Source organism: Tubulanus polymorphus, chromosome 7 (assembly GCF_964204645.1).
Source record: "Tubulanus polymorphus chromosome 7, tnTubPoly1.2, whole genome shotgun sequence".
NCBI lineage: Eukaryota > Metazoa > Nemertea > Palaeonemertea > Tubulaniformes > Tubulanidae > Tubulanus > Tubulanus polymorphus.
This window is the reverse complement of record NC_134031.1, coordinates 6,232,135-6,254,970: the sequence shown is the minus strand read 5'-3', so window position 1 is coordinate 6,254,970 and position 22,836 is coordinate 6,232,135. Positions and strand designations below refer to the sequence as shown.

The following is a 22,836-nucleotide window of genomic DNA, read 5'->3' as shown; positions in this document are numbered from 1 at the left end:
ATATCTGCATTTCATTTCCTTTAAAATGGTTTATAAATTGATTTCGTCAAACAAGGGACTGCAGAACTATATGATATTCAATCTAAACTTATGTTTTATAATTGAGCGCAAATTATCGCAACAATAGGGACCTCGAGGGACCGCCACAAAATGGCGCCTAGAAACTGGAAACTTCTTTATTAAACATCAGTTTTCGGCATCAGGTATTTTCTCACCAGAGCAACTGGAATTACTACATCATTTATAATTTTAGACGACACCAAATTCTTACCGCGTTTGCACTTCACCTCAGCCACTCGAGAACAAAATGTCAAGAGCAAAATAGGCTTCCCAAATGAAAAGCGTACAATCTTAACCATCAACCACTACTACGGAATCGACCTGGTGACATCATTTATGAAAAATAGAAATTTGAATTATATGGTATCTTAATTCATGGTTTTCCCGATTTTATATCCAGTTTTCACCTCGACATTAATTCAGATTTTTGTTTTTTTTTTTGTTCGTAAATTATCTTATGTCGATAATAACGCGATATAAAATCGAGAAAATATCAAATCAATCGTAGATGAATTTTTGTTGAGTTAAATTTTAACAACAGTTAACTCGCTTCAGTGTTTACCGTAGAATACTCCGATCAGAACTCCAAGTAGCAACTCGTCAAGCTTTCGTTCATGAGATTTTACGTATTTATTTTCGACTCGCTGAATATTGCCCGGTTGGTAGAATGTCCTTTTAGAAAGAACTCCAAACACAGGCTGTCCTTTACATTAAAAATGATACATTTTATACATTCTTCATTACAGACTAATGTTTTGCTAAACTGTTAATTACACCAATTACTGTCAGACAGGTCTTTGCTCCGAGACATATAAATAACAACAAACTGACGAATTATTGGTTTGTAAACTAACTGAGCAAAAGAAACAATTCATGTCATTTTGTTTTGCTAAAAAAACCACAACCGAAAATCAAATTTGTTTCGTCAATGATGTCCCCGAGACGCTTCCGTATGAACATCATTTAAACGCAGTTATATTGTGTCACATTGATATTCATTTTGCGCGCGAACATATTTGAATTGAATTGAAATAAATACACGTAAAAATGGAAGAACGCCTTATTTTCCATTGGCTCCAAAGAATGCGACTGTGGGAATCGAGCCCTTTTTATCAAGGCTCCATTTACTACCAATCGGCCCAGATCCAGATCCCGACTTCTGACCGTATTCCCGGAAGTGATAAGATGATTTTTGACACCGTGAAAACCGTGTTCGTGTTCAGTGAAGGGTTCTGTCTGAGTCAATGTGCGCTACGTCATCAATATTGGCGTTTCAAAATAAAAATTCGCAATAGTGAATTTTGGCATCTATTTTGTAATAAAATGTATTTCATGTCTCTTATTTTATTTTTGATAAATTTTGATAATTATTAACGAGAGGACGTTCACTGCGTCATCAACATATCGGGGCTAGACTTGTTGACGGTCAATTCAATTCAATTATCGATATATTCGAATCGAAGATAACTTTATTGATCCTTAATATCGTCTATGTAGTCTAAAATATCAAGCAATATATGTGTCCTAAAAGCGTCAATAAACTTGCAAGTTAGCTTTCTTGTTAATGACTACGATTCCTGAACACGACGTTTCTTTGCTCATGACTCGGCCGAGGACGATGTAGGACGGCAATAAAAGCCCCGACCGGTTACCATCAACGAAATATTTGCTTTTGTATCTACAACAACAGAGTGTGTCGTCGTGTTAAAAAATATACTTCCTGTTTCGTAATCATTTTTAATGTGAAACTATGTCACACTCGATCGATACCCGCCATACAGCGACCAAAGTTCTCGTTGAATATTATACACCAAGTGCCTTTCATTTTCGACACAAAGATTTTAGACTAACATATGCGAGGAAAAAAGCTTAAACCGGTTGACGGTAAGATAAACGTTTAAGCTTCTGAGATCGCTAGTTCAGACTAATATCTATATATGTTTCTGGAATGTCTCAAACTACTAATAGACTAAATCTTCACAGAATACCATTCGGGTTCAATTCATACGTTCATTTCACTAAGGCCTACCTACTTCGGGTATAATGTTGTACATTGTTTCTCGTCTAAAAATAAGAATTGTTGATTTCTTAATTAGGGATGGATTCCAAATGGATTGCTGTTATTGTATACTTTTTTACCATGATGGCAACGATATTTTGCTTTTTCGTGACCACTTTCTGTGGTCGATGGCGACGAAAAGGTCAAATCGGTAAGAAAAAGTAGAATGCCTGGAAATTACTAGCTAGATAACACAGACTAGGCGCTCAAATATATGATGATAAAAATGGGGTTTACTCCAAACATGAGAATATGATTCGTGTTGCAGGTCATGACATTAATCACAGCGAAAAATGTGAGTTCGTGTTATGATAAACTTTGGACCAATAAAAACATACGAACTTTGTATTACCTTTCTAGATATCGCAAATATCAACGCCTATTTCAATAGATCAGCATTTTTCGATAAACATCGATGGACATTGAAATCTTTTTTCAAAAAATTTTTTTTCCATTTTAGCAGACCGGTCGTCATTTAGGGACGTACGTAATGATGTTTGGTATCGGTTTTACGATAAAGGTTGGCATCATATTCGCTTAATAAATCCTATACCGCAGTACAACATCGGGTCCCAGGTGATGCATGTAGTTTCTAAAATTTTTAGAATTCCTATCAATTGAAAAAAAGGTAAAACAGTGGGCACGTAAGAATGACATTCACAAGTCGGATCTACCTGGTAAATACCGTTACAGTTTGTAAATTTTTACCTATATACATATAAAACTCCAGTTCAAAGTTTTGACAGATCCTGAGTCAATGGCCTTCTACAATCAAGGTTTAGATAAACTTAGAATACTCCTAAAGTGTGAAAAACACCCACGCGGAAATATGTTTGAAAATGATCATATTATCTACTTGTAGGGTTTGTCTTATTTACAAGTAATGTTCTTTGTTTGATTTCTCTTCATTCAACTTAGTATCAAATACCGAGACGATGTAGCTCAATATCAATAACTAAGATATTGTTCCATTATTTTCTATTTTTGTTTGCGAGTTTTTACTAATACTAAAACGCGAAGTTATATCTTCACTCGTATTTTGTAGATCATGATTTTAATATTCCGCTCAAATTCTGGAAAGTGAGGCCTCTCGTTACAGAAATTGGTAAGCGCGATATTTCTTCCATAAATATAACGATATGATAGCGATCGTGTATGTGTTTATGATACCTTCCGGTATAGTACGAAATGAATCGATCGCGCATTTTCTATCCTGATTTAGCGATGCAGAAAATCCTGCTAGGGCCTTTGGTCGGAAGAATGTCAGCCTCAACAAAAGCCGACGATAGTAAGCATCGCCGCTTTTGTTCTACATCGGCATATCAAATACTACGTGTATCAGGCCTACTGAAATAGAAATCCTAGGATGAAGGTGTGGAGCTACAAATCAAATTCAATTTCAATCTAAAACGCCAAAAAAGGGTTCCGTAGATCACGTAGCTTGATGGTAACTGATAATTAGCAAACCTGATCACTGCTGACACGGCCACTCATAATCGTTATTCTTTGAAAACTTTTAGTTGAAGAAATGCTCAGCGCTGAGCTGCAATACTTCTACGAAACACTTAATATCGGTGAGTTTGAATCATTAGATCAGTCATTAATTGAAAAAGTTCCGAGAATATCTGTGATCGGTTTTGTTTTCAAATTGTCTTGCAGATGTATTGAACAAAAATGGTATGCTTCTGCTTGAGCGTAAGTACCGGTAACTGTTTTAACTAACCCTGTATCTTGATATAGAAGATGTTCTGACGTTCATCCGCTAATTTTATCCCACGTCATTACTTATTTGAATAGGACCGTTTTAGGAATTTTAAAATATCATGAAAATAAGGACTTAACTACATCTATGCGTCATCTTCATTTCACTTAGAATCTTTTTATCCCACTTGGCACTTTAGTCCCAGCGAGCTATTGCGTTCGCTTAGTGTTCGTCGTCCGTCTGTCCGTCCATAGACGGAACCCCGTTATTGCCGGATGTTTTGAAGACACTCACTTAGATGGATTTTCTTGATCTTTGGTATATACATGTATCTATCCTGGACCAATGTTCAGTCCAAAAACTGGCTCGGTTTGACATTTTTTTGAGGTCTTCAAGGGAAATTTTGAAGACACTTCAATCATATATCTTGATTTTTATAGTAAGTTCGTATCTCCTTATGATTCATCAGCATGAGAAAAATGGGTTTTACAGTTTGGTATCAAATCGAACGCAAGATGGCCTTCCTGTGATGTTTTTGTGCCTAAAAAAGGTCATTTTTGTCCCGAGACTTAGCTTCCGAGTGGTTTGCTCTCTCATCGAAATTCGTGATGGGTAAACTTCGGGAAGGGATCTTAAAGATATCAGACTAATCTTTTGATCAGTCTAGCGTGACGCAATCAGCTGCCATCTTAGTGTCTCCAGTCCTCATTCGTAAGTAGAAAAAAATGTTAATCTTTCTCGCCACCATAATATAATTGAATATTGAATTATATAGATTGGTATATATCATATTGGTACCTTGTAAAATTGTAGCTTGAGATATGTTCTATGATTGTGCTAAGTTTCAAGGTCATTGCTTTCTACATGTATTCACCAAGGGGCATTGAATAGCCAAATAACTTGATCCCTAGGCATATCTTTCACCACAATCAATTGCAAAATCGTAGCTCATGACATTTTCTATGATTGCGGTGGTTTCAAGGTCATTCTTTCTTGATATGTTCACCAGGGCAGGGGCATTGAATATTGAAATTTTCTGATTGCTGAGCGTTTCAAACCAATTCCCTAGCGGGCATGTTGTCCTAGTTCAACCTAGACCCCTCGTTCAATCATCTTTTAAACGTGTGCATAGCGGGTATTTTCAGCGACTGCCGCCGATTCATAAATTTCGGCTGTTTGTAGCAGACTTTTATCAATACGTGTTTATGTGTATATGTTTTATTTTCAGCTACGGAAAAAACAGTTGGTAAGTTCACTAGATATTATTTTTTGAAAAGTATAAATTCACGTGTTACGGTCGAAACAATAAACAACCTTTAAGTTGAGATTTTTTAAAATCGTATTTCTCATGGCAAGTGTCCAGCAAAGCTGGTGTCACTTATGATCTAGCACTTAGAGTCAGTCGAATTCGTCATTCAAATGACTTATTAAGTTGATATTTCAACAATGTCGATGTTTCTTGTAGCCAACTCTAGTAGGCGATGTATTTACCGGGGCTGTCTGGATTCGTCTGCCTCGGTGCAATTTCCGAGATTGACGGGTTTCTTGATTCTGATATTCCGAATAAAGATCTACTGTATATCTACCACGTTTAAAAAAGAAAGCTTGATCAATTTGCATACTTATATAGCAAATATCGTTTTTCGTTTTGTTTGTTTTTTTCAGACGAGTATATAAAGAGAAAGAGTCAAGATGAATTGGTGAATGTGACAGGAAATGGTAAGAGCCTCGAATTTTGAGATCTGCCCAGTCTATCACGACTCATCTAATTAAATCTAAGAAATGATTCGAGAGCATGGGGGTTAACCCATCCTGACCCTTGACATTTAACATATGTTGTCGTTTATATGATCCCTGAAAAAACAAATCACGTCCGGTAGCTTGGAGTAAGGGCTGCAGTTGCTCAAAAGTTGGTTAGAGTTAAACAGTGGATAGTTGATGATTTATTTACTTATAATATGTAGAAGATTATGAACATGGTTTCTTTGAATATAATTTCATAGATAAATATGTAATGTAGAAGGACAACCCCAAGCCCTAGGGGCTGAGCCTGATAGGGGGATTGACCTGTCCTAAACGGTTTTTCATCTTTCGATTTCCAGTGAAACGCCCCACCACGAAATACAACATTTTGTGAAAACAATTTCGTTCTAGTGAAGTATTCAAGCAAAATATCAATCGAAATTTTCTATACTGGTACCTTTACCAAATACTTCATTTTCTACAGGTGATAAAATCAAAAATATACTAGATCTATCCGGCGATCACCTAGAAATCCCACAAAACACAGGTATGTATTCAAAATTACTTTGATATCCCTATATGCAGTAGGGTGGCTATTGATTTTTTGATCGAACTGGTTCCAGTACGTGATTAAATGCAGCTGAGCACCAGAGGCGTGAAGGCACGCCAGGAGGGCCTGGGGACCTCCCCAAGACTTGTCCAAGCTCTGAGATCGATTCCGACTGAATCTGATCATGGAAATCGTGATATCTATCACGAGAGGAAATAACATTGATAACGATATTCATCAACTACAAAAGAATTTATGAGATTTAAAAAAAATTTCTGAATATCTCGGTGTCTTATATCCAAACATAATAATAATATGAATTCGATAAAAGAAATAAAAAGTACATCATGCCAAAAGTTGGCTACATCAAAATTTTTCAGTCCAGCAAAAATATACTATAAAGATATGCCCCTGCCGCCCCGTTCCGACGGCCCTGATATGACCAATTGTATACATTTACCAACACGTAAATCGTACGAACGAAGATATCTATCTAGCCGAAAAAGATGGATTTACAATAAACCTACACATCATTAGCTTACACATTATTAGCTTTATATTTCCATGTTCATGAATTTCTAGATCCGAGGAAATGTTTGTGTATCAATTGGAAGAATGCCCGTGAGTATTGTCCCTAGATAGTTGTTCTAGAATCAATGGGGCACGGTAACTTATTCTAAGATAATCTGTAATTTTAGTAATTTATCTGGAAGATACATTCCACGCAGAAATAGATCGTAACTTGGAAGGTAAGTTATTTACGTAACCTTTGAAAAGCATTCGGTGTCAGCATTTAAATTTATTCTCAAAATGTTTATCGCATGACCATCTGCAGTCATTTGAGTTGCCAGTGATCGTAACCGATATTGGGAAGCGGCGGATCTTATATCCCGCTAGTCAGCCTCAGTTGTTTGGGATTGGAGCGCAGTCGACATAAGCTGGGTTACGATCGCGGTTCCTTTCAGTTTCGTCGGTAGGCGTCGCGTCGCAGATCGACATTGAAACTTCCGATAGATGTAATGCTTAAACTATTTGACATGTGTGTCGCTCCTGTAGCACTATACGGCTGCGAAATCTGGGGTTATGAGAATCTCGATTTACTAGAAAACCTCCACTGCTTATTCTGTAAAATTATTATGAAAGTTACGAAATATTCCCATAATGTGCAAGTGCTGGCAGAACTAGGGCGTTATCCTATGTATATTGACGTAAAGCGTAGAATGATCAATTTTTGGGCTAAAACGGTATCGTGCAAGCAAACTAAACTAAGTTCAATCCTTTATAAAATATCTCTCAATTTATATATTAATGACAGGTTTAAGAGCCCCTGGCTGTTATTTATTAAGAAGATTTTTGATGACTGCGGTCTATCGTATATTTGGACGCAGCAATTAATGGTTAACTCTATGACACTCTCAAAGAAATTAAAATGTGTACTCCGAGACCAGCACGTACAAGAGATAGATTTTAAGTTGAATAATAACTCGCTATACACTAATTTTAGGCAATATAAGAAGGATATTAAATTTGAAAACTATATTAATCAGCTTGATGACGATTTAGTGACCAGTTTATTCCAGTTCAGGATTGGGTCTTATCTCCTACCTGTAAATAGATTATCAAACCTTCATCTACCCAGAACCGATAGATTATGCCCCGCCTTCAACGTTTTAGGAGACGAGGTACATTTTATTTTCGATTGTAATTTGCTTACCGAACCCCGTGAAAACCACTTAGATATAAATACCTTTCGGAACTTAGATGTATTAAAAAATCCAACTAAATTCATCAAAATAGGTCTAGATGTATATAAATCCCTCCGGTAGTGTATGTATTGTAAATATATGTATTGTAAATAGTAAATAGTATATTTTGTACATAAGTGTGAGACCAGTTAATTAAGTTTTGTAGCTTTTATTACTGTTTATGTAATTATTGTAAATACTGTTTTCCTCCATATACCATGGAAATGGTTGGAGTGTAAATAAATATTCGTAAATAAATATTCGTAAGCCAGCCCTTAGCAAAACACGCGTATCATACTGTGGTTATCAATCTGCAGCCTAAGCCGAGAAATTCATCATTATTCTTCCAATTTTATGGAGATTCCATCTGGCATATCATTTATCAGTCCAGTGAAGACGACTTGGGGCACTACCTTGCGTTACTCCACTAGTTATTTCCGAAATGAGACAGTTCCGTTGATTTTGACCATCTGTTTTCGATCGGATAAAACTGCTGAGCCATTTAAGCATCACATCATTGATACTCGACCGTTTCCTAGTTGCTTGTTATCTCTGATGTACCTTATCAATTTTTTTTTTCGAAATCCATAGAGACTATAGTTAAAGCATCTGGTCCAGTTATCCATCGTTTCGAATAGGCCTAATTGACTGTTTGTAGACCTTCCTTTTATAAAACCGTGTTCACGTTCAAAATTCCCTTAATTTTCAATAGCTTGGTGCGGCTGTGTCGATAAACGCGATAGTGGTCGACACAATATCCAGACAAGAACAACACTGCGCACAAGGCTGTGCAGAAGACCTGTTATCGCTGCTGTGCAGCTATAATATCTATTCTTCGAATATTTTATTGTTCTCAAATAAGCTTCCATAGTTAAGAAACAAACCTGCAGACTTATACTGCGGTAACCGAACTGCAGTTTAAATTTCACGTTGCTTTTAGTCCAACTTTAGAAAGGGATTAGTAACCTGGCATGGCATGACATGGCAGCATGCCAAGACCATTCAAAATTCTATCTAGAATGTTTTATAGAATTCAACATATCACTGCTGCTTACTTTGAAGTCTACAATAACACTTAAACTCACTGCTGCTTACTTTGAAGTCTAGAATAACACTTAAACTCTCTGAAATATGTCTGTACTTGTGACGAAATAGTTGTTTCGCTCATTCATTTTTTATATGTTCACTGGTTAGGTAGATGTATACCCACCTCATTCTTAACCTTCTTTTCGTTCATATTTATTTACATTCGGTGTTCCTCCGTTTCAGAATTGACAAGGCAGGCCGAGATGGAACTGAGTAAGTACGTTTCGAAAGTTTATGGAAAATACTATTTCTACGACTTTGACAATTGGGTTTTCAATCACTTTAGGCGAACTGAATCTACACCATGAATACCAGTACGGTTGAACAGTAATACGAATAACGAAATCAATCGTTAATTGACCTGATTTCTACAGCGAATTTTTGCACAAAAATGTTCACGAATTTCTCGTCCCAGTAAAAGATATATGTAGAAATTGATTGAGTAGTTGCATAAAATGAACTGAGTGAGTAAATCTAAAACAAATTCTTTTTGTTCCGTGGCTAATGGTAATAATACAATAATAGAGGACGGTAGTGTAAGCGCTGTAAATGAGAGCGAAACTGTTACAAGCATTATTGTAGTGCGTCTTGATTTTGTAGTTTTCTGATCGGACGAAACCATCTTTGAACCTCTGAATAACTTAAATATTATTACGACATTGCATACGACGATAAGCGATAAAGGTAGCAGATAAACATGGACGGCGATGATCATGAAGTATATAAATTGATGAAATATTTCAAAATAACAAAAAAGGTATTGCTTAGAATAATGCATCGTTAATGTTGGGTAGATTCCGATTATCAACGCGTTCATTAGGAATATAAGGACGATTGCGCATCGCGTAAATCTCGGCGTACATATCAAACGAGACGTGAACGGGAAGAGCACAACTGCCGCACGTTCTAGAGATATTGCCACTACCAACCAGGAACTATTAGAAGAAGCGAGTCCCATCAAGATTTCATACATTCGACAACTGATCAGTGAATTGATCATGAACACTGGCCCGGTGTTCAGATGCAAGAGAACCAACTGTAACGAAGGCACTAGCGTAAAATTGACGGAGTACATAAGATCGCTGAGAGACAGAACAATGAGATAGTTGGCATAAGATAAACTTCGGAATCTGCGACTTATCATAATCATAAATGTAGATAAATTTCCGAAGGTACCAAGCATGAATAGAATGACTAATATTGCCATTGATAGCGCGCGGTAGCTACCAGATTTGTTCACCAAAGACATGACGACGATGTAACTCTTGTAAGGTCTAGCAACCAGCATTTCAGTAAAATTCCTCATGATTCGCAGAACTCCCTAACATCGACACTAAAGAATGATTACCCGAGAAAATTCGTAATGTCATATTTATGATAGCAGTTGTAAGAAACGGAATCAAGTACAATTTACAACAGCGTGCAAAATCCATTCTCAGAAACCTTACACAGTGCACAGATTTGTAAATGTATAACACTGTAAAAAATTTCTCAGTCAGAGTTTACTCACTTAAGATATAGCCATGGGGCAAATATTTTAGAAAATTTACAGTACATCTATTATCAACGCACAGCGTAGACTGACGTTTTGACAAACGCATCAGTCCGTCAAAATGGGGTCATCTGTGACTTCTTACTTCGGTAACAATTCAACAGATAGCTGTCAACCTAAAATTGCGTTCCAAACAAGCAAATTTACAAAAAAGTTTTTTTTTCTTGGCGAAAGAAAACCGATACAGAATAATTGTTTCCTCGCGTTTTTTGCGCATAAAAAAAAATCGGCTTGCGCAGGCCTTGATTTTTCAATGGCCTTCATCAGCCACCATACATCAGACAGAATACGTACTCGGTGGATCAGGTCACAAAAAGCATGCCCTTGTATCCAGATTGCTATCCTTTAAGTAAATCGCCTCATCAAGCAGTCGGGTAGTTTCATCTTCAACGTAACGACCAAACTCCAAAAATAGGCAATCATGCTTTTTGGTGTTGGGAGTCCCTACATAGGGGCATGGCCCTGCAGGTCGTCATTAAAGAGATACGTATGCATTCGGAAGGATGGCCGAATCGATATAGATAAATGCAGTCACAATCATTCGAAGTTATTTCTTTCAGAAAAGGCGGGCGAATCTGTGACTGGCCAATCAACATTGACTTCGCGCATGGAAAATATGCTTAAAGAGGCCATCTGGGTTGTGAATGGATGTGCAACCGGTAAGATAGCTTCTGGGCCATTGTTTTTCGTCCTATCTGCTTGCATGCCCTAGCCCATTCGTGTCTACCTAGTAAATCATTCTAATAAATTAAGTTTTATATATAAATATATGTATATGTATTTCAGAATTGTTAAAGGCACGGAAAATCCATCATTTAAAATGTGAGAATTTTTTCATTCATCGTATTTAACATGTTTCCGTTAATAAATTGACCGAATGTAGATTCATGAATGTAGATTCGTTTCTTTATTCTTCAGACACCAAATCGTATATAGGTAAGTCAGAATTGCTACTAGCTCCTCCTCACGCCCCCTACCCTAACCCTTTCAAAATCATGAAATAGTTAACCCCTATCATTTTCTTTAACGTGCAAGATTTAAATAGATAGTCTACGGCGTTTCGGGAGACCAACATTTTGTCAACTTTATCATTTACCTCAGGCAGGACACTAACTTTCTGCAATACGGCCTGTAATAGATTTTCAATCTTACTGCATTTTGTACATCCATTACAGTGTGCTTCGGGTTTTTCACCATCTTGCAAGATGTCATCATCCCTACTCGAGGTGGCCATCTGGAATTGTGCGTTCTGAGTATTTCTCTCCTCCGACGAGGCACACTTGTTTAGATTATATGACTCCATGACTCCAACAACATGACTCCAAATGACCTGTCGGTCATTCACTCCCGAGACAAAGGCTCTTCATTGCTCCATCAAATAAGCACGAACTATAGCGTCGCGTTTATTAGTGTCTCCGTAAATCGAATACCAATTTGATACAGCTGCTATGGTTGCTAAATGTCCACCATCGATGTGGTTGTGTCTTTTCTTCAGTATCAGGTTTTAAGTGTAAATCTTCTTACTTGTGATGTTGGGAAAGATCTCACCCACTTGTAATCCTCTAAAACAACTCGAACAACTGAGTCTATCTATCCATCATTATTTTCTCTTAGCCGGATGTATACATTCTATCTCTAAATAAAGCATTTGCTTTTCCTTCTCGTCTGACTACAATCTCTTCCCAAAGCTAAACTTTGACTCCTTTCACTCTAAAACCTAACTTAACTAAAAAACCCTCCCTTTTTATATCGTTTTACTGTTTAGTAACGCTTGAGGAAACACCGCATATGGTTTGGCATGCACGGATTGCGACGCATTCATGCGTCACAACATTCTACCGCCCCATGTATGGAGTGTTTATATTCCACACTCTTCATAATATTCTAAAAATACCTTTTGCACTCGCCAGAGCTCAGCCGCGCCATATTAAGGTTTCCCTACGCGGATACATACGTCACATCCAGACATGTTTATTTACATTACATATTTATTGTTTATGTATGACGCAAGCATCAACGCAGGTTGTCTCGTAATAATAGCAACACAGGCCATGAACTCCAGCTTCTGTATATTACTTGTTGTATTAGTTTAACCGCTGATAACTGAAGCTCAATAAGATTTCCTGAAAGCCCATTGATATAATTCACGAAAGCCAAATAATATATGTCATGAAAGCCCCATAATACAGCTATACAGAAAACGAGATTGACTCCTACTGGTTGTAAACTCATACAGTTAACCAACTAATGATGATTAGTTGTCGTTAGTGTGCTTTATGAAGTTAAAAATAAGACGTCTGGTCAGGAACCATACAATATAAAACTAGAATAAGTGTCGCAACCTCAGTAAAACGTAAAAGACTTCACTTTATAGCTTACTCATACAGTGACTCATTTACCTGATGAAGCTACTAAATATATGTATAGAAATAAAATAGCATCAGTTAATTTGTAAAGTACTATTTGTGTCTACGTTTTACTGAATAAAAAAAATTGTATGTTTCATCATACTCGAAATCAATGGTTATTTGATTAAATTTCTACAGCGGATTTTCGTACAAAAATATTCACGAATTTCTCGCCCCAATAAGAGATATATGTAGAAATTTACCACATAGTTACACATTAAGAATTGTGTGGAAATGTCATAAAGAAAATCTCTTTGCTCCGGCGAGACTGGTAATATTGCAGTAATAGTGTTTGGAACTGTAAACATTGCAAATGCGAGTGAAACTGTTACAAGCATTATTGTTGTACGTTTTGATTTCGTAGTTTTCTGATCAGACGAAACCATTTTTGAACCTCTGAATAACTGAATTATTATAACAGAATTTGATATAATGATAAAAATTAACGGTAAAAGGTACACGTGGATCACAACTATGAGGAAAAATCTTATTTGGTCAAATAATTTATAGTAACATCCTATGAACTGGTTGGTGAAAAGCATCGACAAACCGGGTGTGAGATATAGAACCAGTACATTCACTGCAGTAATTATCAATATAGCAAATCTAGCGAATCTCGGTGTACATATCAAACGAGATGTGAACGGGAAGAGCACAACTGCCGCACGTTCTAGAGATATTGCTACTATAAACCACGAACTGTTGATGACTGCAACCGCGAATACAATTTCATAGATTTGACAACTGATCAGTGAATTCATCATGAATATAGGACCTGTTTTTAAATGCAAGAGAACGAACTGTAAAACCGGCATCAGTGTAGAATTTGTACAGTATATGGAATCACACACTGAAAGACCGATAAGATAGTTCGCGTAGGATAAACTGCGGAATCTGCGACTTATCATTATCAGGAAAGTAGCTGAATTTCCAAACGCTCCAAGCAGGAACAAGATAGGCAGAATGACCAGTGACACAGTGCGGTGGATTCCAGACCTGTTTACCACAGACATGAGAACGATGTAACTGTTATAAGTTCCACCAATTTGAATCTGAGTGGAATTCATGAGGCTCAAGAGAGTGTACCGACTGTCTGAGTGGGTACTGACTGACTGAGAGTCTATTAACTGGTTGAGGAATGATCTGGAACTGACCGTGTTTTCACACGTATTGGAAAATTGATTTAACTTTAATGTTAAGATGTTATTAAGACTTTGCGACAGCTACAATTTATTTGTAAGATTTATTGTTAACAGCGAATAGAAAATCAATTCTCACGAATTCAACACAATTAACCCAGATTTGTGGAAGTTTACTATTGTGTGAAATATAAATGTAACTGATTTGAATATGAATATTCCTTGTACAAAACTTCATTGTAAATGATGAAATATATAATAGTATAACATATGAACAGGTTGAAAAATGTCTATCAGTCCTATACAGGAAAAACAGTTCAAAATAGCATCAAAACATGAACCTAAACCTTGATTCAAACAGGGGATATCCTTAACCCTAACCCTAGCCAGCTTTGTCATCTAACCACTAGACCACCAAGTTCCGGTGACCGCCCGAGCTTCTAAGTTTGTCTGGTCAGTATGGTGACCCATTAAGCTGTGGTGACTGGTGACCAGTCAGGTGTGGTGACTGGTGACCGGTCAGGGTGTGTATTATGTATCCGGGACCCCAGCCGGTCGGTCGGCTAGTAAGATCGAACTGTTCGATTGCTCTACTATTTCCAAGTCATCAGCATAAATGCATATTAGGAATTGCGTTTTAAATGTTGTTTTTTATTCTCTTTTTAGAGGAACATGCTCGGAATGCCATTGGCGAAGCCATCGAAATTAATAAAGGTATGAACGTGAAAGCAGATAGATATACAGGATCTGTACAAAATATATATGAAACTCTAGCTGTTTTCTATAGAAATATCATGATGACCTTAAAGACCCAAAGACCTTTTATAGCAATTTAAACGAAATTCCTATATACAGAAATATCTATGTTTCTCGGCTCTCACTCTTTCAAACCATATCTAAAACAACATTAAAAAACATGATATTTTCGTAGGTTAAAGTGACTTTTAAAAGACAACATTTCTAGCCAATCTGGACGTGGCATTCTAACAATTAGCCAGATTTATGAAACAAAGCGTCCAGAACAATAAAACCCCGTGAATATGGTACTTCTGCATGTATTTTCAGCTCGAATGAGGACTTTGCTTTTCGGTTACGTGCATCAGAACTGTGGTATGTAAATCCAAATGAAAATTGCCAAAAATTAACCTTCGATTGTAACGCGATAATTTTTGCGCCCGTTTCTGCTCGTGACGGCAAGGGCAATGGCATTTGTCATCGACTCGTTTAATCCAGGTGTCAAAATGTGTACCGTATATCTAACACGAATAAATCTTTATTACGAATTCGGTTTCAGATAAAAACTTTACTTTTTCTGCTGAGAATGCAAGTGAGTATATCATTACCTACCGCTGGATGTTCGATCACATGAGAACCCTGTTATTACCTCTTTGCTGCACTTAGCGATATTCATCGTATGATAGACATATTTAAAGTAGTAATAATAATTCATACATGATAAATGTATTTCAATTGCTCAATGCTTATACCAGTTCTTATGATACCCTGACCAGATTTCCTGATATAGCTCTATTCTTAATAGTTTTCACAAACAAAACGAGAGTATTCTGAGATTAAAAAAATAGTTTAATTAAAAATGCACTCAAAATTATTCAGATTTTGAGAGCATTTCGAGATTTTCGGGAGTAGTTGAGCTATTTAAAGAATAGAAACCACTCTCAAATAGTAGTCTTAGTCAGGTCTCTGAATTACCTAATCAAAACCTTTGGATCGATGGTATATGCTATGTAAAAATATATACAAATAATTACGTTTAGTGGTTTTTCACGTCTTTCAGGTTCATATATCCGACAGAGGCTTCAAAGTCACACTGGTAAGATTATAGATGTCCTAAACAAAAGTATTTAATCGTGAAACCTCGTATTGCGGTTTCGTTCACTACATGTTTAAACGACGGGATTTGTAATGAATATGACTTAAATGTCCGAATAACCATAGAAGCGATAACATTAAAAACCTCATTTTCTAATGAGTAAATACAGTTTATTAACACGAACGTTTTCGGGATCATATCCCCTCATCAGGTGAAATACAAGTGAATCAAATGATTAAACTACAGGTTTATATACAACATAAGTTACAAAATTACAAGTGCTAAATTCTAAGCTAATTACAAACCAAGTATTTAATTACAAACTAATTATTTGAATACATTTAGGATAAAGGATGAGCCGTTTTGAAATAATTGTTGATTTAAAGAGGGTCGTTGCGCTTTAATAAACAGGGCCTCCCTAATTTTACAGTCGAGATCAGATGAACCTTTGTCTAGAATTTTGAATTTGTTGTTACTGAATTCCTGATCACAAGTGTGACAAATTGCGAGATGTTGTCCAATCGCAGAAGTCTTTGATCTGTGTTCCTTAATCCTGATGGCCAAATGTCGTTTAGTTTTCCCAATATAGGAAGTGTTTATATCACATAAACAATTAAATTTATATATGACTTTAGCCTTCAGCGATTTAGGGGTAGCACATTTCAAAGAGAAAAAATTCTTAATTTTGGTCGTAGTGAATGCACATTTCAAGTTGATTTCAAAATTCCTTTTAAATAGATATTTTAATTTTCGGGCAAATAGGATTGACGGGTTACCAATATACGGTAATGAAATGAATAGATCAATTCCATCTTCAACAGGTTTCGGTTGAGGTTCTGAGTTCTGTTTTGATTTCAAAAATCTATTAATACATTGATCGATGACATGAATAGGAAACGCATTAGATTTAAACAGATTTTTCAAGAAATTGATTTCTTCTGAAAAGATGGTCCAATCACTGCAAATATTGTAGGCACGAAAAAGCATGGTATTGATGAGTCCTATTTTCCATTTATACGGACACATGGCGTTGAAGTTCAAAAGTAGGCCTGTGTTGGAAGCTTTCCTGTACACTCGAGATATAAAGTCACTACCGGTTTCTAACGGAATTTGTATTTCGGTATCGAGAAAAGGTAATAGATTAGGACCTAGTTCAAAAGTGAATTTAAGGTTAGAATGGAGGCGATTCAATTCTTCAAAAAATAGTCTATAACTGGATACATTTCGAAATATGCCGAAAATATCGTCCACGTATCTCAGGTATAATGTCGGTTTGTAATTAGTTTTGGAGAGGAGCAAGTTTTCAAAATGGGCAAGACAAAAGTTCGCTAAGGTTGGGCCTAAGGGGCTGCCCATGATGACCCCATCAACTTGCTTGAAAATACGATCATTGTACATAAACAAACCCGAAGTTGCGATTTTAAGTAATTCTTTGAATGTAGCCTGATCATATGGGAAAACTAAACGACATTTGGCCATCAGGATTAAGGAACACAGATCAAAGACTTCTGCGATTGGACAACATCTCGCAATTTGTCACACTTGTGATCAGGAATTCAGTAACAACAAATTCAAAATTATGGACAAAGGTTCATCTGATCTCGACTGTAAAATTAGGGAGGCCCTGTTTATTAAAGCGCAACGACCCTCTTTAAATCAACAATTATTTCAAAACGGCTCATCCTTTATCCTAAATGTATTCAAATAATTAGTTTGTAATTAAATACTTGGTTTGTAATTAGCTTAGAATTTAGCACTTGTAATTTTGTAACTTATGTTGTATATAAACCTGTAGTTTAATCATTTGATTCACTTGTATTTCACCTGATGAGGGGATATGATCCCGAAAACGTTCGTGTTAATAAACTGTATTTACTCATTAGAAAATGAGGTTTTTAATGTTATCGCTTCTATGGTTATTCGGATATTTGAACTCTCTTCCTAAGATCTATGACTTAAATGTGTCTGAGAGAGGTGTATGAACTTACAAAACTTTCACAAAATGCTTCCTCGTTACAACGAACTTCACGAGATCAGAAAATCTGTTCGTTATAACCGATAGTTCGTTATAACGGATAGTTCGTCGTTATATCCAGTATGAAATCGATTAAGTTTTCTTACTTGGGATGAGATTCTATATTTGTTATATCCGATGAATCGTTGTATCCGAGTTCGTTATAACGAGGTGCCGCTGTACCGGTAAATCTTTCTCGGCAATTAGATACTAAGCCTTAACGTGGTGGATCCAGTTCCACAGTCATCAGTTAGAGTTAACTCCGAGTTAAAATTAGTTAATTTTCGATTAGTTAACTCCGAGTCAAATCTTTACTCACAACTGTGAAACTGGTCATGGATTAATGCGCTTGTAGTGTTGTGTATATTACCACAATAAACTACGTTATAGCGATCCTGAAATTTGATTGAAGACAAACCAATGAATATGTAGTTGATATCTTTATTCAACGAGAGCATGAGCAGGAATGACAAGTTTTCAAGAAGTATTAAGTAAGAAATGTGATTATGCAATAATTAATTATCATATGAAAATTAAGAATTAGAAAATATGATTATGAAATAATTATAATAACAGTTTCGTATTTCAGCAATGAAGATAACCAATAATAATAATAATGATAATAATAATGATAATAATAATAATAATAATAATAATAATAATAATAATAATGATTATTATTATTATTATTATTCTAGTACGATTATAAATATTTACATGACACTAGTGTTTAGATTGGTACTATAGATATGCGCTTTAATCATTTATATTTCCCTTTTCAATTAATTCTATAAATTTCTATATATCTATATTCATTATTCTAGATAGTAGATAATCTTGTTATTTTATATAGATTACACTAATAAAGATTAAGCTAATTTAGATAGCTAGCTTTGACAGAAGATCGGGAAGGATATTGTGTGAAAATAATTGTTTCTCAAATCTAATGGAAACTAGCTAAAAGCTAATTGAAAGTCTGAGATTAGAATTTAAAATCTAATATAAATCCTAGAATAATTATTATTAAGAAAAGGCCTAAAGAGTCTAAAAATATAGCAGAATCTGAGTATGGCTTACCTGAAATTTGATTGAAGACAAACCAATGAATATGTAGTTGATATCTTTATTCAACGAGAGCATGAGCAGGAATGACCAAGCCAGGCCTGAGCTGGACATCCTTGACTCAAGCTCCACCCCAAACAAGCTCGGGGTCGGAGGCACATATCATTGGCTGATTAGCCACCAGACTCACAAATCTGACAGCTGACCTCGGTAAACAACACTAAACAAACAGGGAGCGAGGGATTTAATTATTGATTGTCTTCAAAGTCAGGCTTGGTTAATCTTTAGATTTTTAGAGACGAATGGCATGTAAACATCCTGACACTAAACCCATAACAAAGGCGTGTCTGCCATATTGCATAAAGATATTAATAGAATTTGGAATAAAACTAAATTTGGAGACTAAAAAAATGAATTTGATTTGAGAATGAATATGATATTTGTAATCTTTAGATTTTGCAGAATATTTCTATATCTATTGTGACACTATTTCGATAAAGAAGAATTTTGAAAAAAAGCAGAACACTATACGCTGATAGATTTGCCAACTCGATTACATCGGTCTAGATTTATTTATGTCGTTTTCATTCTCTATTAGTTTACTTACTTACTGGAAATGTGTCTTTTGTAGAGGCTCTTATTAAACAGATCGACGAAGAAAATATCGGAGGTACCATTTTGATATTGAATCGATACAGAACCTCGTTATTACGATTCTTACCAGCATTATCTGGTTAAGATATTTGTATTAAGATTTGGATAATTCGAAACCCGTTTATTACGACAATTCCATTTTTGCCCACAAGATTCGTATCAACGAGGTTCCAACGTAGTTCAATAAATGGAGACTGAACAGAATACTTACGTTTCTTTTCACTTTTCACTTCCAGCTGATGAAAGCCTCGTCATCATTACAAAGCAAAGTAAGTTTCACCATAATTTCTGAGACAAATTCCCAATATTTTCCAAATATAAGCAAGCCGTCATCTTGCCTCAGATGGAACAGATGGGCCAATACTATCCATACCCGATGCCTTACGCTAAAGTTTGGACATGGTTACTCAATCTTAATGATTGCCATTCGCAAAAAAATGTAAAAAGTTCTGTTTGCTTAATTGATATAGTTACAAGCATTTGCGAAAAAGAAATCGATGATTTGAAGAGCAAACCAGTGGGTAAGAATTTCTACCGTTAATTTACATTACCCCGGTATATACCAGTGGAACTTACCAATACAGTTATAGTCCGTTATAATGCCACCAATATTGGGACGCCAATGAAAAACGTGGCGTTGAAATAAATTTGGTGTTATGAAAAATGGAATTTTAATTGAAATGAAGTTGGATCATGGACTCCTTAAGAAAAATTGTTCGTTGAAAAATGTTGGCGCTATAAGCGAGCAGTGCCATTAAAAAAAGATGGCGTTATAACGGACTTAAGACTGTAAGCTTATCTTTGACCTCTGAAAGTCATGAAATTTATCACGTTCTCAACGAAAACAATACCTCGTAGATTGCCAAAAAACTCTTTCGTGTGGGATTACTAAAAAGAAAAACATTGAATCGCATTTTTCAAAAGCGCAAATTCCAAATGCTAGCGCCACCTATCAGTGTTTTATGCATCTAAACGACTGTAAGGCAGCTCTACTGCTTAATCAGTTTGGGCTGTCAGGTTTGACTAGTTCGCCATCTAGTGGAACATTAGGTTAGTAGGTCAGTGTGCACTATATACGGTTACGAAGGATCCAGTGCTGGCCAACTGGCTGTACTTAGAATTAAGGCACTGGACCCTGTGCATGGTGCAATGGGGGAAGGGATGACAGTTAAATAATTTATTCTCTCCTAGGTTTATAGTCTAAAATTGATGCATAGGCGAGTGATTTATAGCTTTCTTTATTTAGATAAAAATGTCGTCGTTCTATATATAAAATCTGCAGTTAGGCTGGCCCATCCCTATGAATGTTTTAATTCATATGCATCCTGCTTGCACGTCTTATTTCAATTTTTCAGACGAGATGAAAAAAACGAAAATCGTTCACAAAAAATTACTCTGAAAAGCATGCCGATCAACAATGGATTTAGTCGAGATAGAGCAATAAGCGTAAGCGAATAAACGTGCTTCGCGTGATCACCAGAAGAACTACATAAACGCAAGAGCGAACTTTCGCACAAAAACGAAATTTCATCTAGGAAAAAGGAAAATATTTGTTTTTGCTCCATAATATTTTCGTTTGCTTTCGTTTTCAAGTAATATTTTCGTGTTTGCTCTAATGAATTATTTTTTATATGACCTCGATTGTAGAAAAATGCAAAACAAAAAACAAGGGCGCAAAAACGAATATTATGGAGCAAAAACGAAAAATCATGGAGCAAAAAAAGAATCTTTTCGTTTTTGCGCGGAAGCAAAAATGCAGTTATCGTTTTTGCTTAGTTTCGTAGTTTCGTTTTGCGTTTTTCTATAATCGAGGTCACGTAAACATTATTACCTGTGGCCCTTATCAACCACCATAGAAATCATCTCGTCATAGTACGGAAGAGCAATTCAGCTAACAACACACTTTATTTTGAGTTGAAAAAACCGACTTTTCGAATTAGTAAGTCGACTTCCGACTTTTTCAGTTGACTTTTCGAGATATTAAGTTGACTTTTCGAATTCGTAACTAGACTTTTCGAGTAAATAAGTCGACTTTTTGAGTTGGTCGTGTCTATTCAACTTGTATTAATAACAATGTTGCCCTTAACATCAATGTGATACAATGTTCAAAGGTGCATCTGATGGTTAATTTTCAAGTGTAGATGTTATCACTGTTTTATTGAATCATGCCAATCAATTCCAATCAAGGCTGAACTCGCTTTCCGCTGAATTGATAATGATAATAATAATAATCTATTCATGTAGCGTAGAACCATAAAATAGTCTCCACGCTTTACAGCATTCGAGAAAATAAAGAAATTTTCTTAAAACAAACGAACCACTTAATCAGCAAAAATAGCTTAAAAATAAGCATCTAAAATATGTTTTGAGATATTGGATTCTTCCCGAAGTAACTGGATTCTGTCTATGGACAATCGGATGGACAAAAATAAAACATAATAGCTCACCGGCCTTAACCCTTTCAGTGCGTCTACACTGCGGTGTATAAATCGGTGATAGCTTTTGCTAGTACACAGCACTGCGGTGTATTGATGTAATTAGTAATTATCTCTCTTGAAAAATGGCTGCGCCTGTCAAACATAGTAAAATATTAGTAACTAACGATACACCGCGCCGCGGTGTAGACGCATTATAGTGGTATCCCGTTATTCAACACACTAGGGTGGAATTTTTCAAAATTTTCAAATTATCCCCAGCACTATAGGGTATTTATTAGTCAGCACTGAAAGGGTTAAGTGGTTAGGGCAAAAAGCTCGAAAAAACACCAACAAAAATTTCATGAGATCGAATCTATACCATAGCTTTTTTTATTAAACATCATCATTAATATATACAGTACATACTAAACAAGTGATAGAATGTGGCGGCCATCTTGGATGACCTACATTGTCCCAAGTTGAAAAAGTTGACAATTCGGCTTACGATCGGTCTGCGATCAATCCGCCGTGGTCGTAAGTACACTCATGTCGAAAAGGTTCCCGATTAAAAAATCGCAGACTTCACTGCTTATGATCCGACGATCCGATCAGATCTTAGTCGACCCGAGTTGGGCTTTAAGCGAGTTTGACCGAACAACTATAATTTGAAGATCCAACATACGTTATGAACGATACAAGCTATCGTCCGGAAACGTAAAACCGGACGGACAGACTGACAAGGCGATACCTATAATGCACCCCCGCATTGAAATGCACCGATTTCATCATACTGGGTGCAATAAATTATTAGTTT

General features: G+C 36.0%; 1 protein-coding gene across 4 annotated transcripts; it reads left to right on the top strand.

The window, feature by feature from the left end:
* Window positions 1-1,817: 1,817 nt before the first annotated feature.
* On the top strand, window positions 1,818-22,417 carry LOC141908058 (uncharacterized). 4 transcript variants are annotated; one of them, XM_074797859.1, is made up of 26 exons: window positions 1,818-1,944; window positions 2,157-2,270; window positions 2,388-2,414; window positions 2,583-2,639; window positions 2,725-2,796; window positions 3,165-3,224; window positions 3,342-3,407; window positions 3,640-3,693; window positions 3,779-3,814; window positions 5,050-5,067; window positions 5,487-5,540; window positions 6,049-6,111; window positions 6,697-6,735; window positions 6,813-6,863; window positions 9,129-9,158; window positions 11,058-11,156; window positions 11,284-11,319; window positions 11,416-11,433; window positions 14,711-14,758; window positions 15,110-15,154; window positions 15,339-15,371; window positions 15,840-15,875; window positions 19,583-19,621; window positions 19,842-19,874; window positions 20,076-20,126; window positions 20,961-22,417. In XM_074797859.1, exons 1-26 carry the CDS (start codon window positions 1,914-1,916, stop codon window positions 21,002-21,004), a joined length of 1,254 nt encoding a protein of 417 aa, XP_074653960.1. In that variant the 5' UTR covers window positions 1,818-1,913; the 3' UTR covers window positions 21,005-22,417. The 4 variants fall into 4 exon arrangements, with proteins under 4 accessions (XP_074653960.1, XP_074653959.1, XP_074653962.1 ...); XM_074797858.1 differs by having other exon boundaries at window positions 2,580-2,639; XM_074797861.1 differs by lacking the exon at window positions 2,388-2,414.
* The last annotated feature ends 419 nt before the right edge of the window (window positions 22,418-22,836 follow it).

Coding starts and splice junctions, on each gene's coding strand:
- LOC141908058 (XM_074797858.1), top strand. CDS start 1,914: ATGCGAGGAAAAAAGCTTAAACCGGTTGACG. Junction 3,408..3,639: donor CTCAACAAAAGCCGACGATA/GTAAGCATCGCC, acceptor GAAAACTTTTAG/TTGAAGAAATGCTCAGCGCT. Junction 15,876..19,582: donor GAGGCTTCAAAGTCACACTG/GTAAGATTATAG, acceptor TGTCTTTTGTAG/AGGCTCTTATTAAACAGATC.